This window comes from Halichoeres trimaculatus, unplaced genomic scaffold (assembly GCF_033239565.1).
Source record: "Halichoeres trimaculatus isolate MK-OKI-2021-1 unplaced genomic scaffold, fHalTri1.1 fHalTri1_scaffold_17, whole genome shotgun sequence".
In the NCBI taxonomy this organism is placed as follows: domain Eukaryota; kingdom Metazoa; phylum Chordata; class Actinopteri; order Labriformes; family Labridae; genus Halichoeres; species Halichoeres trimaculatus.
The window spans coordinates 18986512-19002997 of NW_027437195.1; the positions used below are offsets into that span (position 1 = coordinate 18986512).

Below are 16486 nucleotides of genomic sequence, written 5' to 3' on the forward strand. Positions count from 1 at the left end.
CCCTGTGGAGGTGGAGACTGGCTGGCTGGAGAGTGGTGGACGAGTGGTGGACGGGATGTCGTCATCTAATTTCTTATGGACATTTTTGCACTGTCTATACTCTTTCTTACTTTTGTTTTCTTAAATGCTGCGGTGACTCCTGAATTTCCCCTCGGGGATAAATAAAGTATTTTCTATTCTATTCTATTCTATATAAAGAGCAAGAAACAGTTGGGAAACACACAAAGCTAGGTTAGCAAGCAGCAGATTGTGTGCTGTTGTTGAGATAGCAGGGCAGAAGGGTCAATTAAGTTTATGCAGCAATAAATAATCAGATCAGGGTGGAACAAGCTGTGATAGGGTCTTCTTTATGAAAGTGAACATAGGAATGTAAAGATAAGAGAATTCATGGATAATATTTATTTTACAGTGGAAATGAAACACAGTTTGATTGTAAAAGCATATATAAATTTAACACCAGAAGAGCAGCTGCTTATTGAACTACATTTGAAACTTTCCATGTTCCTCGAGCAGCATGATGAAAACTCTCCTTTTTGCTGTTGGCTCTGCAAGGGTCCAGCTGCTACAAGAGTTTAAAGTCCATAGCTTCAAATGGCTCTGTATCCTTTCTATAAGCCCATTTGAGAAAAAGACTGATGCAGGAAAAAAGAAGTACTCAAAGAATCTCAGCATGTACTGTACCAAAGTAAAGGCATTTGATACTAACAACAAAAATATGGAGCATCCAGCCCCACAGGCTGTGCCTTTGTTTGAGTTTATTTATTGTGTGTCTGTAAGTCTTCATTTTTTTCGACTACTCCTGGTACTGCCTCTCTGTAGCAGTGAAGAAATCCTCCAGAACACTCCTCAGGTACTCAAAGGTAGGCCTATCATCAGGGTTTTCCGTCCAGCACAGACACATGATGTTATGAAGCCCCTCTGGACAGTTTTCTGGCCTTGGCATCCTGTAGCCTCTGTCAAGGTTCTGGATTACCTCTGGGTTGGACATACCTGGACAAAAGATGAGACATTAAAATATCAACCTATGGATATTTTTCTTTCAGAGCTCACAGTCTGTGCAGAACTTTGGTGATAAGGTGGCACATGTGGTGAATGAGTATTTACCAGGGTAAGGTATGCGTCCATATGTCACAATTTCTGTCAGAAGGATCCCAAATGACCACACATCCGATTTTATGGAAAAAGTGCCATAGTTGATGGCCTCTGGGGCAGTCCATTTGATGGGAAACTTTGCACCTAAGTCACAAAAGAACAATTTATTTGTCATAAAAAAGAAAACCACCATTTTTTAAAATGAAAACTTCCCATAAAAATGAATATAATAGATGCAAAACTTTCTTCTGTATCATGCACAATTTATTTTGGAAAAAAAAAAAAACAATAATGGGCTAGAAAGAACAGACACATGTGATCTCTAAAGAGTCTATTTACCCTCTCTTGCTGTGTATTCGTTGTCCACAATCAGCCGTGCCAAACCAAAGTCAGCAATCTTACAGATGAGCTCATGAGACACCAGGATATTGGCTGCTCTCAGGTCTCGATGAATATAATTCCTCTGCTCAATAAAGGCCATTCCATCAGCCACCTGCAGGGGGCAGCACACCATCAGACATGCCAGAGTGCAACATGCATGTGTGTTTTTGAAGAGTGGAAACATGACAGATTTGTTCATTTGTTCGCAGCACAGTGTAAATCAGTGTGTGTGTGTGTTGGACAGATGAACAGAAGGATCCTAAAAACAGGGAGTGTACCACTTCCCCAGGTCAGTTCCTCTTTACCTCTGTACTCCACCCAGGTATGCAGCACTGACGCTACTTCCTGAAGCTAAGTGCAGCAGCCTTTTTCTGTACCTCACAACAAACTGGCTGATTTTTCCACTGCACATGTCTCCTATTCAACTAATTAGAAGGTGTTTACTCGTTGGAAGACCACAGATGGACTGTGTGATGTCTCTAAATCAGCTAAAAAACCCGTTTACTCTGGTTTTATAAATGAGGCCTATATCTAGCACAGTGTGTGTCTGAGGTGTCAGGGTGTGTGTGCTCAGAATTCAAAGCATCTCTTTTAGGTCAGAGGTGTGTATTTCACACAGCAGAATCTATCACATAGGTACCATTTGCCCAGGGGTCTTGTTAGACAGGTGAGATGTACATAAGACGTAAGTATGTTTCAGATACTTCAACAGTTGTCAGGACTCCCAGCTCAGCTAACATAACATCCCTCTTGACTTTTGACTCTTTGATCTCTTTATTTAACTGTTTAAATTGATTCATATTTCAATTTTTGTGTGGTTTAAGCAAGATCAGCAATCAGTTGAATTTTTGCAGTCAATCACATGAGAGTTTCTAGCATTTCATGTTCCCAAAGTCAGAGCATACATGATAGCTTTTGAAAGCATTATTCTGTGAAATATGTTCACCACAAAGCTTCATCTAACCCCTCTGCACAAACCCCAAAGCTGTCAGAGATGTACTGTGCACCAAGAATCTTTTGACTGCTCTTGAAGGTGAAACTTCAGTCTGTCTTCCTGTGGTTTACATTCTCCCACCCTTTAAAACATGTAAGTCAAACTTCCCTCTTTGACATATGAGATTCTAAGAAGTAGAGCCGAGCATGAAGTTTTATTATATTTGTTCTTAAGATCAGATACCACTCCCATTTCTGCACAATTATAATGTGGAGTTACTTGCTTTTCAGCTTAGCGTAAAAACTGGGAACACAGGGACACAGCAACTTTTCCTAGACTGAACTCAATGCCTGCCAGCACTTCTAAAGATCAGCAATTAACATCAACAGCATTCATTTTAAGTACTACTTATAAAAGAGAACAAATCAGGCAGCTAACACCTCGAAATCTACAAAAGAAGTTTCTTCACCAAGTAAGAATTTTAAAAAGGTATTAATGAGCAAAGTCCAGATTGATTTTGTAATCAGGCTTTTTCTCTCCGGGTTCATGCCTTTGTGTAAAGCCAAGCTAAGCTCTTGAAATTCAAAATACAGGTTACACAATTGTGTTAAAAAAAAAAAAAAAACTTCATGTTGCACCGATTTTATCTTCCACCCTGTGCAGGACTCCCATATTGGCTTTTGGCTTTTTCTGTCATGACGTCTTATGAACTTTTAGCGATCAGAGAGTTAATGCTGTTCAAACATGAACTTGTGTACAGTAAACTTTAATTACAGCAAACAATGATCAGCTCTTTGGCAGATGCATAAACTGACAAAAGATCAAAGCCAACAAGACTACTTTAGAAAATTAAACAGGAAATTGGCATTACATGTTAATTTTCAGTTTTTTGTCTGATGCACATGAAAAGAAATGACACTGATCAAAACGAAAGGGACTGAAAGGGGTACAGGAATGAAAGCAGACAGTGATGACTTGCCTGAGATGCCATGTCTATCAGGGTGTTCATGGGTAAATTGCTTCCCTCTGTTGTTTTCAGGTAATCCACGAGGCTACCTGTGAAAATAAGAATAAAGTCAGAAAAATAAATCACTCCTAGGAAATATCATGTGGGCCTCATCAAGTGGACTCAGATAACCTATAAAACAACAATTTGATTACTGCTGCAAATGCTTGCTTATTTGTGCTTATTGCATCTTCTAAATTATGGCTTGCTATGAGGACAGATGATATAACAGCCTGTTATTAGGACTTTTATACCCATTGTAAAAATAGACAGACTTGGACCAGAATAGCAGATCACACCGGGTAACATAAGATTATGAAGGAAGTGCACAGAGCATCAGTCAACGTGATGCATTGTTTCCGGCTGTTGACTGTGTGTTGAATTTGATTGCAAGAACAATACGTCTGCACGCCAGTCAACCAAAGGAAATACTTTGAGAGGAATGACCGTGCCAGGAAAGAGGAGGCCTTTGCTCCTCTGCTTAAGTCCGGAAGAGTGCTTTTGAAGTCTGAGAGCCAGCGGAGCGCTCTTTGTCAAGGTCACAAAAGGAAGCTGGGATAACACGCCTGTTATTTTCCATCTTTGTTGTCTTCAGTAATAAAAATGGACAAACTGAAAAGACGGGAACTCCAAGCCATCCTTTCTCTTGACAACAGAGGCTGCAATTGTGTCCTGTCCACACGTGGATCCCAGACAAAGAGACAGCCTCATGTTGGGCCACTGCTGGTGGTTTACAGGCCACACATGCACCACGACACAAAGACACTCCAGTCAATGCAGCTGGATGGTGGCTTCTGTGTTAGTGACAGCCTCTTTCTGAGCATTTTGTGACTGTTCCTCTCAGTGGAATACAGACTCAAAGGCTAAAACGAAAACAGGATTGAATTACTTCCATACGGCTGTTGCACTTTGATTTAAAGTGCGGGTTGTTGAGGGTTGTGTTTCTAATACATAACTTATTTTGAGGTGTTTTAAAATGGTAATAAAACATGTGATTTGTTATTTAATAAGGCAGGAAGGAGACTATCCATTTGCAAGGCACTGAACACACTGCCATTGTTGAAGACTGTTTACTACCATGACCTTATAGTGTTCAGGTATTTGTGTCCATGTGACTCTGAGCGTCTGTGGGTGCAAGTGCGTAATACAGACACTGGAAAGAAGCCAGGTCTCATCAGGAGTGAACAATAAACCAGTGAGTCACGCTCTCCTATTTTAACACCCCCTTGTCCTGGATGTCCAGGAGGGACTTCCCTTCTGTGAGTAAACACCAGAAGGCTGTCTGGAGCGGCTCTGGAGGAGAAGTGAAAGTTCATATTTGTGTTGAAAAATTGTAGCAGAGAGGTGAATGCAGGAGAGTGATGAGGAGAAGCTGAAAATAGCCTATCAGAGGGCAGGCCACTTCAGCAGGGTAAGAGGCCCGGCTCATGACTTTGCTCCCTTATTTAGTTTTGCGCTGCTGCTTTCCTCTTTAATCACAAGAGGCTATTGTACAATGTAATCCAACTTATGTTGATCTTTTATTTCACTCCTTATAAAACACATATAAATAAGAGGGCAGCTGTGGTGATGTAATCAAGGGGTAATTCAACAGAGCCACCGAGGCGAAACGCAATGTTGTCTGGAAACAACATGATTTAGTTTTTTGTTGAAGCTTGTGCTCCTGCAGGTGGAGTGTGATAATAGATCAACATGTTAGATCCTGAAAATCTCTGACACCCTCCTCTTGTTGCTTCAGGCTCTGAGCTTACCATGACTGTGTTTGGTGTTGGAGGTAACAAAGCAGGAAATTAAGGACATGCTAGTTTCTGACAGGTTGAGTCATGTTCACATCATGAAACTAAACTGGAAGAAGCAGGTGTGATTACACAGGGGTTAGATTGGTATGTCTAACTGTTGGCATTATTAGCAAAACTCATCATGCAGTTGAGACAGATCTCTTGGTCTTTTCACTTACCATTTTCCATATACTCTGTCACAATGTAGATTGGCTCCTGGGTGACGACAGCGAAGAGGCGCACAAGACGAGGATGCTGCAGGTTCTTCATCATGTTGGCCTCTGCCAGAAAAGCCTCCACCGACATTGTGCCAATCTTCAGGTTCTTAATCGCCACCTTTCTTTGATTGTTATAGATACCTGAAAATAAGCATAGTACACTTTACTAGATTTCTGTAAGGTTTTAGTTTAAACAAGATGTAGCTATGTTCCAAGTAATAATGTTGCTTTGAGGGGAAAGTTAGTTATCATCAGCTAACACTGGACACTTTACAAAGCTGTGGTTGTCCACAAAAAATTCAGGTCAAATAATGAGCACCGTTTATCTTTGGAGACATAATCCATGAGCCTTTAAGACACCTCAGTTAGAACCATGAAGGTCTTGGTAAAGGTGTGAAATTCAAAGTCAGGAAATCACCAAGGAAGTAGGATTTGTTTCCTCAAAACAATGAATATCTGTGCCAAACTGTACAAATCCATCCAAATTTTTACATATGTCTCTACACAGAGTGTGCATATGATGTACAATAACGTAAAGCAGGGGTGGCCAACCAGTCAGAGAACCAAGAGCCACAAAAATGACCGTGGTACTACAGAGAGCCATATCACACACGTGGTCTTACAAACACACTTCCTCTCACACATAAACAAAATGACATAAAATGAAAATCAGTACATTTCCAATTTTCAAAGCCAGGTTTATTGTGTTTGTGTGTTTAAATTTGTACTGGAGAGGAGAAACTGAAACTTAAGTATCAATCCCAACTGATCCCAATGTTGGCATCCATATATATAGTTTAGATTGATCGGCACACCACTACTCATAACTAGATGTATTTTTTTATGAATGGATTGAAGAGCCACACACCAATAGGCAAAGAGCCACATCTGGCTTGCAAGCCACAGGTTGGCCACCCCTGATGTAAAGAATATATTACAAAGGCCATTGATCAGATATCTTCATCAGTTTTGTTCTATGAACTCAGTAGTTATCAAATTGCAGTTGTATTTGTGTATATCCGATATCTTGATGGAAGAGGTACTGTTAAAAGCACCCCCCCCAAAATGGCCACTCCTCAAGAAAACAAGACACAAAATGTGTCATAGGTTATTGAAACAAATGCACACTCAGCAAAACTACAGACGTCAGTATAAAAGAGATCCACCATCAATCCCTCAATTTGTGCATGACACAAGAGTTTTATGGAGACAGGGACGGCATTAGACAGAAAGAGGAGTTGACCACCAAGAACCTCTAAGGAAAACACTGATCATGTCAGACAAGCCTTTCAGCATTCCATAAAATTAATTCTCCTTTTAAATTAGATAAAAAAGGTCTATATCTACTCATTATTCTGTAATAATTTCAACATATTTGTCTGTTCGTTTGCTTTCATAGTACATCTTTAAAATTGTAAATTGACTGTATGAACCATGACTTTAGGAACCTTGAACAACTGCAAAGCACTGGTTTGAATGCCTTAATGGCAAGCTGTTACTGGATCCAAGCAATGGAAATCTTTGATGCAAACCTTCCATCATAGTTGAATATATAAAAAAATAATAGAGGGATCACCAAAGTCAGCTGGAAAAAAAAACTGAGCTGATGTTGAGATAATTCTGTGTTTTTGGGTGAACCAACGGATCCAAGGAGCTAAACTGGTAGAGTGACAAAACAAAATACATGAGCAAACTGGAGATGTCTTGTGTGGCTTTGTTAATGGCCCTGCCATGAGTTGTGATTATAAACTAAACTAACAACAGTTTCACATGACTGTCAAACAGGATCTCCGTCCAGCTCTGTTACGACTGTTACATCCACTTGTGTTATCTTAAGCAAATCCACTGCTGAGAAGTTTTGTTTCCAATAACACATCACATCTGGTGTCAGGTATCAATCAATGTCTTTCATCTGTATTTTGTGGCAGTTTTTATCCTCTCATCATCAGTGATGGTTAACACTTATTATTTCTGAAAGTTAAAAAGTCATATAACTACCCATTACAATCTCTTACATTAGTCAAGTTTGTTCTTGGGCCAGTGTTTGTGTAAGGATAGAGAAACAAATACAGTGCTCGGACTACATGCACGAAGATTACGTAAAAGGACATAGGCTGTGAAAAGACAAAGAGTTTGTTTAGCTCTAATACAGAGTTGTGTTTAGGATGTTGTATTGTGCTGGCGTAATAAGATGGAAAATACAAGGGGGGTAGACATCCAATAGAATAATCAGGGAGTTGTGGGCTCAGACTAATGCAGCTGATACTCTTGTGATCAAAATGTTGTGCCTTCTTCTTTAATTCAATACTCTACAATGACAAAAGACACTCATGAAAGAATGCTTTAAATATGTGACCTTACATAGAAGAGGAGATCTTTGTAGTTAGAGTGGTGGAGGATAACACACAAAATAACACATAACCAGTTAATACAAGCTTGCAATTAGGACTGTTTAGAGGAAGTTGTTTTGCAACCACAGCAGAAAAAAAAGTCAAAATGCTTTGGCAGCAGATAAAGTCAAGCCCACAGTGTGACCGAGCAACTGTTTTTTTTCTTTGCACGTGCTGTATCTCTGCAAAATAGGTTCCTACTCCCATGTACAAAAGGTTCAGTCATTTTTCTAAATTCAAGAAATCAGAGATGTTTGAACACATTCTTAACTCCAAACCTCCTTCCTTGAATTAATTTTTATTATCTCTGAAACTTACCCATCCATACTTCTCCAAACTGTCCTGCTCCAAGTCTGCGCTCCAGTTTCAGAGACTCACGAGGAATCTCCCACTCATCCTGCCACCAAGGCTTCTGTGGGGCCCTCGATTGGCAAGGCTTCACCAGCTTTGTGCATAACCCATCTGCATCTCCTGGGTGACACAGAGAGGAGAGGGTTAAAATGATTGTAGGGAACATTTTTGGAGTAATGTACTATCCTGATTGAGAAGCTGCACGCACGTGAGTGATGCTGCACAAGCTCTTTCAGTGAGTTGAAGGATATCTTGGCTGTGATGTAGAAGCCCCCGTTGTCCATGTTGCGGATTCTGTAGTGCTTGACTCCCTCACCGGTGTTGTGGTCCAAGTCCCTTATTGATAAGGAGTATGACCCTGGAACATTGTAAGGAATTTAAAATGATGAAGATTTCACTTTTATATAACCCTGAATCAAAAACTGTGAAGGAAGAACAACATTACTGTGAAAGTGTCACTTTACTGTATATATATATATATATATATATATATATATACATATATAAACACTATTAGATCTACAGTTTGTGTCTTTTTGATTCTTACTGCACATGAAACTTATAATAATATATGAAACAAGCAGGAACAGGATCTAACATTAGGGCTGAAAAGCAAAAGTGAAATCTAATGAAGAAGAAGGGAATTTTGAAACAGGAAGGGGGTTGTCTTATGTGTCTTGTGCCAGAAAGAGCAAAGTGAGTGCATTTCCTTGCTTCTATGTGCTACATGGAGCACCACGAAACCAATCTAACCTACTATACTAAGATACACAGCTGAAAAACAACCTTGTGAAATATAAATGCAGATCTTATGTAAGCTGTATAACCTAAACCAAATTTTCACCTGGGGTTGTCTCGCTCTCTCGAATCAGGAAGGAGCCTTGTGTGTTCCCAGGAGCTAGCAGGTTCCTCATTGCGTCATTTCTAGAAATGTTCTTAAAGAACCACCTGAAAACACAAAGCAAGCTCCACACTGTGAGCAAACCACTTCCCTTCCCTCAGGGACATATCATGCACTACATGAAATGGTGCTGAGGTTGGGTAACATGGAGGTGAGAGATGTATGATCATGTTTCCTGTGTGACGTACGGTTCAGTCTCCACTGTGGTCATTGCAACAAAGTTGTGTGGGATGTAGCCCCGCTGGCCTGTGGTGAGGGACTCTGCCAAATACCACTCTGGATCATCCCTGGGTGTCAGAAAAGATGAGTAGGTTTACATGTCTGGGATTTCTCATAGCTGTCTAGACTTTCTTGGATGAATGGTTCGCCTTCAGAAGGCAGTTTCAGTGAGCTCCACAGGCAAGGAGTTGTTTTGAAATGTAAAGGAATGCACACATATGAAATGTGCTATTGAGCAAACCAGTGAAAAAAACAGGAGACTGCTTGTAAAAAAAAACCAAAAAGAACAAAAAACAATAGCTCGTTCAACCTTATGGCCTCTTAAAATCATTTTTTAAATACTTGGTGTGCATCTGTAAGGGCCGTGACTAGTACTTGACAAAATACAAATTTACCAGAGGACAGCATTTACCGGGGAACTTCTTTGACCCTACTTTACAGAATGTATCATAATTGATGCAAGAGTTTCACAGACCTCTATCTCATCAACATAATAAATAGTTTCCTTCAAAAATGTTTAAAAAAGCACACACACCAAAAAAAGCAAGAAAGAAAAGTATTCAGCCAGATTATTATTCCACTACAGGAAGCTAAAGTTGCATTTTGGCCCTTTTTAAAATGACTGCTCGTATGAAATCATCTAACACTTTTTTCAGGAAAATCTTAGCTCATTTTAATGAAGTTGCTGTAAGAATAGCATCTAAATTCTTGCTTATTTTTTAAAAGAAGTACTTTCTGCCAAAACATTACCAAAACTGCTCAATTCATTACATTTGATACAAAAACTGTATCATAAACAAAATTATGTAGCTATAATTTTTGGTAATTTTATTAAAAGGGTAAATAAACGTCTTAGTTTCTAAAATTAAGAAATTCCTGGCTATTTTTCAAAGGGTTAGGAGCAGCTGACAAGTTTTTTTTTTAACTTGGTTTGATTAAAAAAAAAAAAAAAAATTAAACAACACCAAAAATCAAAGTATTTTCCTTAAATGTAAATCCCCTTTTTCTGATCATGCTTAACACTTTGAAAACCGATCACACCTTAAAGATCAAAGGGCAAAGGTATCATTATTGTCCCCATGGGGAAATTTGTTTGCAGCGTGAGACAGACAAATACATAACTGTTATTAATTTATTGAAGTTAATTTCTTTTTGAGACTATTGGGCTGCAAAATTCATCTAAATTAAGAAATATTATCTGTAATATTTTGACTATTTACAGCATTTTTTAATTTATCAAAAATCAATTTGCGATATATTCCTGATAGTAATAGTTAATCGTAGAGAGAGACACATTGATCTATAACTGGGACATGACAACACAATGCAAGTCCTTCAGTCTGAAAGTCATTGCATGTTTGTGTGTCACACCACAAGCTCACATGAGAGAGCCAGGATATGTTCTTAAAGCTGCAGGTGATAGTTAATATGGTGTGTAAGGATACAGAACAGTCATTAAAGTTTCAGGGGGTCTGTCCCTTTATGCACAACACATGAGAGATTTACATTCACATTGTTTCCTGGGCGTAAAGTATAATCCCCATCCACCCATCAAATAATGTATAGGAAGCAGCTTACTTGTTGAGGATCTTGAGTTTGTCTCCCTTCTCAAAGCCCAGGTCACCATCATGGTTGGGTTCATAACTGTATATGGCCACCACGAGGTTGTCTGCAAAAAGTATTACAGTCTTAGATCTTGTTGTGGGATTCATTGAAACAGTATTTACAAATGTCACAGCTGAGACAGAGGACAGGCTCACACTCTTTTCATGGAGACGAAGCTCCTTGTATGATGTATAAACTAGTTACGGTTATAGACTCCATGGCTGTAGTAAGTGAAGAAAGTGTGTATTCTCTCTGTTTCTCTCTATCAGAAAATTAGACACCAGAAAGTAACTGTTAGGACTTCAACTCAAAGAGATAAGCTTTTTTTCTTATTTCTTTTTTTTTTTTTTTTTGAAGTTGGATATTTTTTTTTTGCCTTTTATGCCTTTAATCCGGGAGGATGGGACAGTGAAAAGATTAGGAAACAGGGTGAGAGCAGGGAATGAGTGGGGTCACAGGCTGGATTCAAACCCGGGCCACTTGTTCGAGGGTGAACCTCATGGGGTGTAACCTAGACTTTAGAAATATTTTATTCATCTCCGAAGGGAAATTCATGTAGTTTGGGCTCATCTTCCAAATTCTTTAATCTTTGGAAAATGAGAACTACATGACAAACTACAGGAATTTCCCTTCGGGGATGAATAAAGTATTCTATCTATCTATCTATCTATCTATCTATCTATCTATCTATCTATCTATCTATCTATCTATCTATCTATCTATCTATCTATCTATCTATCTATCTATCTATCTAGACCGCTTGGCTCTGCACCCCAGAATTTTTTAATATGTATTTATTTCAGGAAATAAAAGCTGATAATCTGAGGGGAAGTGAAGTGTCAGTGCAAGTGGTGCAGGTTATCTCAGTTTTTGAGATATACAATGAATGGAATATTTTACACAACAGTTTTTGAACGCTGGATGTTCCAATGGAACTTGGAAAATAAAATAATCTTTATGGTAAATGTTGTGAGGGTATAAATGAATAATGTATACAAAGATAATTTCAGCAAGCTAAGCTACTGATTTAAACCCGGATGATAAGGATGAAGTTATTTGAATAAATTCTACGATACACAGCATTTTTGAGAAACATATTTAATTTGACATAGAATAAAGACATAATTTGGATTATAGATGTATATCCCTATGTTTTGAGTATTAATTTTTCCTATGTAAGAGAAAAAATCGATGAAGCCATATGCAAAACTACAGTTTTGTTTTCCCATCATTTTGAAAAAGCACTTCAGAGACATTTTTGTCATGTGCACCATTACCTTTAACATGTACAAACACATGCAGAAAATAAACAGACTCTTGTCACCTGGTAAAGGAGATGTAGGAGGTGAATGCTGTGATGGGATCAGCTGGTCTGTGTACTGTGGAGAAAAACAACATCAGACCTGCATTAAAAAGTCTGCTTTCCAAGTAAAACTACAAGATTCATGTGTAAAAAACAAAGTACTATGACAAAGACTACTCTGCGTCAAAGAAATGAAAAATTCTGTTTCATAACACATCCTTTCTTTTCTGGTGGAGCTTGTGATTTTTGTTTCCTACACTGGTCTAAATGTATTGTGGTGCTCACAGCTGGTTTTCTCCTTTATTTAATCTAACGGGACATCTAGCTCATGAGGAGGAAACAACAAAACTCAGAGAAGAGTTACACACCCAGTTAATCACACATTCACAGTTTCCCTCTCAGCAATAAAACACAGTGTCTTGACTCCATTTCATAACTGCAAAATAAAGCTTCCTTGCTAACAGCCAAGAAATTAAAACACCGTAAAATGAATCGTAGAGGCTCGTGTCCTGTAAGTGATCAAACGCATTCAACCAGAATCCATTCATGTTGAACTCATTTTACTGTGGCATCAATGCCTGTGGGAAACAGAGGAAAACACAAAAGTATATGCACAAAAAAGTGGTGTGAAACTTACTGGGTTACATGACTGGGGAGGTATGGGACAGTTGCAGTGTTCACAGATTTCATCCAGGTTCTCGATCCAATCGGTGTCTGAATAGTCCGAACTGCAGTTACATCCCATCTTTTCTGCAAATTACAGGTTCATTTTATTTTTAATCTTAAGATTTATCTTTTTTATCTGAATCTCAGATGTAATTTTTCGAAATTAACTTCTCTTCAACCAATCTACGACCAGCAAGTTTTTGAACATAGTGCACTCCAGTCCAGAGCCAAATTGACAAAAATATGGTGGAAAATTAACAAAAAATCCAGAATATAATTTTTAAAAATCTCAGCTTCATTTTGATTGCTAAAACAGGAGATGAAAATGCTAATTTCCAAAATCTACTCCGATGGGAAATGACCGAAGGCTTGGTCTCAAAATGGCGGCTTAGTTGTGAAAGTTTGAAAGTCACAGCTGTGAAAGCTATAACAATATACACCCTTGAAACATCTCATAAACACTTGTTAAAGGTCAAATCTAACTGTTTAAATCTCCCCCTGAATTGTTAAGAGTTTCTTAATGATCACATGGAGACATATCACAGTCCCTTAGGGGCCTTTTGGGAGTGAAAAGCAAGCTCCGGAAAAACAGTACAAACACTAATCTCATATAATCCAACGTCTGCACGTGTTCTGTGTTGGGGTTTAATGTGGTGCACTGCACAAACCAGCTTTCTCAAGCTCGCTTGGCTCCCACTGGAGCTCTCATGGAACAGGGTCAGTGGGCTAATCACAGTGGCCGCCTGTCCCAAAGTTTTAGAGCCGTGAGAAAAATCTGGGGATGCCTGACCCGGCAATAACAACCAACCACTGTACCGGGACCCGAGGAACCAATAACAGCAGGATCACTGGGGAATGAGGGTTTTCTTTATTTTTCAATGATCATCACTCCTACGCCGACTGGCCAGCTCCCAGGGAGTCACACAGAGTCAGCATTTTCCACTGAGGGGCTGCCCTCGGTTTTTTATGACCCACTGCTGAAGGGCCCCCCCAAAGAACACTAATGATTGTTATAGTTTGCAAAGTATTATGGGTATGTAGATGGTGGAAGTGAGGTTTTTATGAGTGACTAGGGGGTATTTGGCATTTTTGATTAACTGGCTAAGGCACATCGGTCACTATATCCCTCCAAAAGCTATCTTTTAGCGCCACTGATGAAAACAATCTATTTTACATATTTTGAAAAACACTACAGTTCACAACAACAAACAATATATTTGACCCCAGGGATATTTTAATGACATATTTTAACTCTAGCCACCATCTTGAACATTATCACCTCAATAAAGATGTGTTAGCGTGTCTGCTTTCTCCAAAGTAACCCTTTGAATATCACTTACAGTTTATATTTTTGTTTTTAAAGGACTAAAAAAAAAAAAAGAATAACAATAAATTGTAGAATTTTTATTAAATAATTAGGCCCTCTGTTGTTCCCTTGTAGCTAATTTCTGTGTCATACTGAGCTTGTACAACAGTGATGATGACAAATTCACCTCTTTTTTTTTTCTTTTTTTTTAAAGAGCCATTTTTTCACCATTAAATAATCATATGGAAACATGATTTAAACATGTTTCCTAGCTAAGCTAAAGCTAAGCTAAAAGGCAGATCCCTTTGGGTGTTGGCATTTTTACTGGCATTTTCATTTCTGAAGAAAAATGTATTTAATAGATAAGTAAAAAGATTTTGCTGCCCCTCTTTTTCAGTAGCCTCTCTCCTTAAATTCACATGGTTTGTAAAAAACGTGTAATCACAGGGTAATATAAATCTTATATCTACCTTAGTAACCGTCTTTTCTTTTACTACTTTTGATCCCATGTCACTCTGAAGTTTGAAGCTTACCTCTTTAAAAAAGAAATCCCTCTTCAAGCATCCAGTAACGTCAGATTTCAAGTGCCGCCATAGAAAAGTTCCTCACTGAGCATATATTCTTCTACAAAAGGCTGTGAGTATCTTCATCTGCTGCTCTTATCATAATCGACTCGTGTGTGTGAGTGTAGACACACACTTGCGCAAACTTTTACAGAGCTGAGGTGAGCGACCCGCTGAGTTTCCTGTCGTTGAAAGGTTGAGGGTTGCTCTGTAGGCTTCTAACAGGTGCTTCACCATGCAGCTGTGTGTGAGAGATGAGGAGGAAGCGTTACAGGCTCCATCATAAAGAGGTCAGGACAGCACCTTTCCCAAAGTGGGAGCCAAGGCGTGAATGTTCCAATACAGTTCCAAGGCAGTGGTGAGATTATATATAATAGTATGAAATATAGCCAATTTGGGTGTAACATCTGTGAGTTGGTTACTTTTAGAAGAGAGAAACACCTTAAGGCTGAGGCCTGCAAAGGAGGATTTGATCAAAAAAATAGTGTTTTATGAAAGTAATGCCACACAGGTGAGCATTTTATATGACTGTTTTTCTCCATTCCTTAGTTTAAGATGAGACTATTTTTGTCAGTTACTCTGTGGTTTAGGTCTTGTGGCCAGCAAACTATTTAAAAAACCTCAGCCTTGGTATCCACATCAGAGGCATGCATGTCCAAAAGAGAAACTAGACACATTGACAGCCCATTTGACAAGTGACATGCTCACTTTCAATCCTGAGAGGAGACGCGAATAAAACAAGCCCCACAGATTGGTAACACACTCTGAGCCACTGCTGCTGAGTTTTCAACCTGTGGGTCGCAGTTTTCTTGTGGTGAACGGCTGCTGCTACAGAGCATGCATGGGCAGGAAGTCAGTCCAAACATCACAGGAAGTGCACTGAGATGTATACTAAGAAGACTGCCACAGCTTAGATTAAGTGACATATGCAGTGAAACCACCCTGGCTCACTCTTTTTTTCCATTGACACAAGCATGGGTTTGTCAATCTAGAAGTTTCTGCAGGGTAGCTTCACTTTTTTTCTGTTTAAATACAGATTAGGATATAACAAAAAGGACACATTCACTTCATTTTAACTGATTTCTTAGGGCAGTGTCATAGTTCAAGGGTATTCCTAACTCCCCCACAACCACAGCTGTAACATCCTACAAAGGTGGTTGGAAATCATTTTCTATTACGCAATCAGATGCAGTCACAATCACAAGACATAAAGTTTTCCAACCTTCCACCACAAGCCCAACAATGCAGGTGCTGGCCTCCTTCAAGTGTGCAAATGCAGCATATGCTTTTTTTTTGTTATTGTTGTTGCTGATGTTTGCTCATGTTCACAATCATACAGTCTTATAAACCAAATCAAATATTAGTTCAGATCTAAAACAAACTGAGGATACATTTGCCTTGTGTACACTCATCCATCAGTTTCTGCTCATATGACATGTGGTATGATATGGGGAAAAGGTCAAGGGAAAGTATCTGCAGGGCAGAACTGAGTGGCATGAGAAACAGAAGTCTGCAGTGTTTCATGATAAAAGCTTTCACCGAGTGGAGCCTGCATACACAACACCTCAGCCTCTGAGCACTTTCTATACAATATACATTTCAACTTTTAAGGTCTAATGGCACACATGAGGTCACTCGTGTCCTGAGCTGTGTCACATTGTGCCTGCACAGTACTTCTGGCTGTTCTGTGGTTTCACACAGTGACCGCACTCTGCCGAAGCATATTTGGTTTCTTGTTCGACTAATTACGTTGGACAATGTCTGCGTTTCTGC

General features: G+C 39.1%; 1 protein-coding gene across 1 annotated transcript; it reads right to left on the minus strand.

The window, feature by feature from the left end:
* Window positions 1-490: 490 nt before the first annotated feature.
* On the minus strand, window positions 491-14817 carry lck (LCK proto-oncogene, Src family tyrosine kinase). Its single transcript, XM_074691747.1, has 13 exons — window positions 14684-14817; window positions 12816-12928; window positions 12200-12254; window positions 10849-10939; window positions 9240-9338; window positions 8995-9098; window positions 8359-8508; window positions 8118-8270; window positions 5371-5550; window positions 3387-3463; window positions 1432-1585; window positions 1105-1236; window positions 491-990 (listed from the first exon to the last, which is right to left on the minus strand). The coding sequence occupies exons 2-13, from the start codon at window positions 12921-12923 to the stop codon at window positions 794-796; spliced, it is 1500 nt and encodes a 499-aa protein (XP_074547848.1). The 5' UTR covers window positions 12924-12928; window positions 14684-14817; the 3' UTR covers window positions 491-793.
* Between the last annotated feature and the right edge of the window lie 1669 nt (window positions 14818-16486).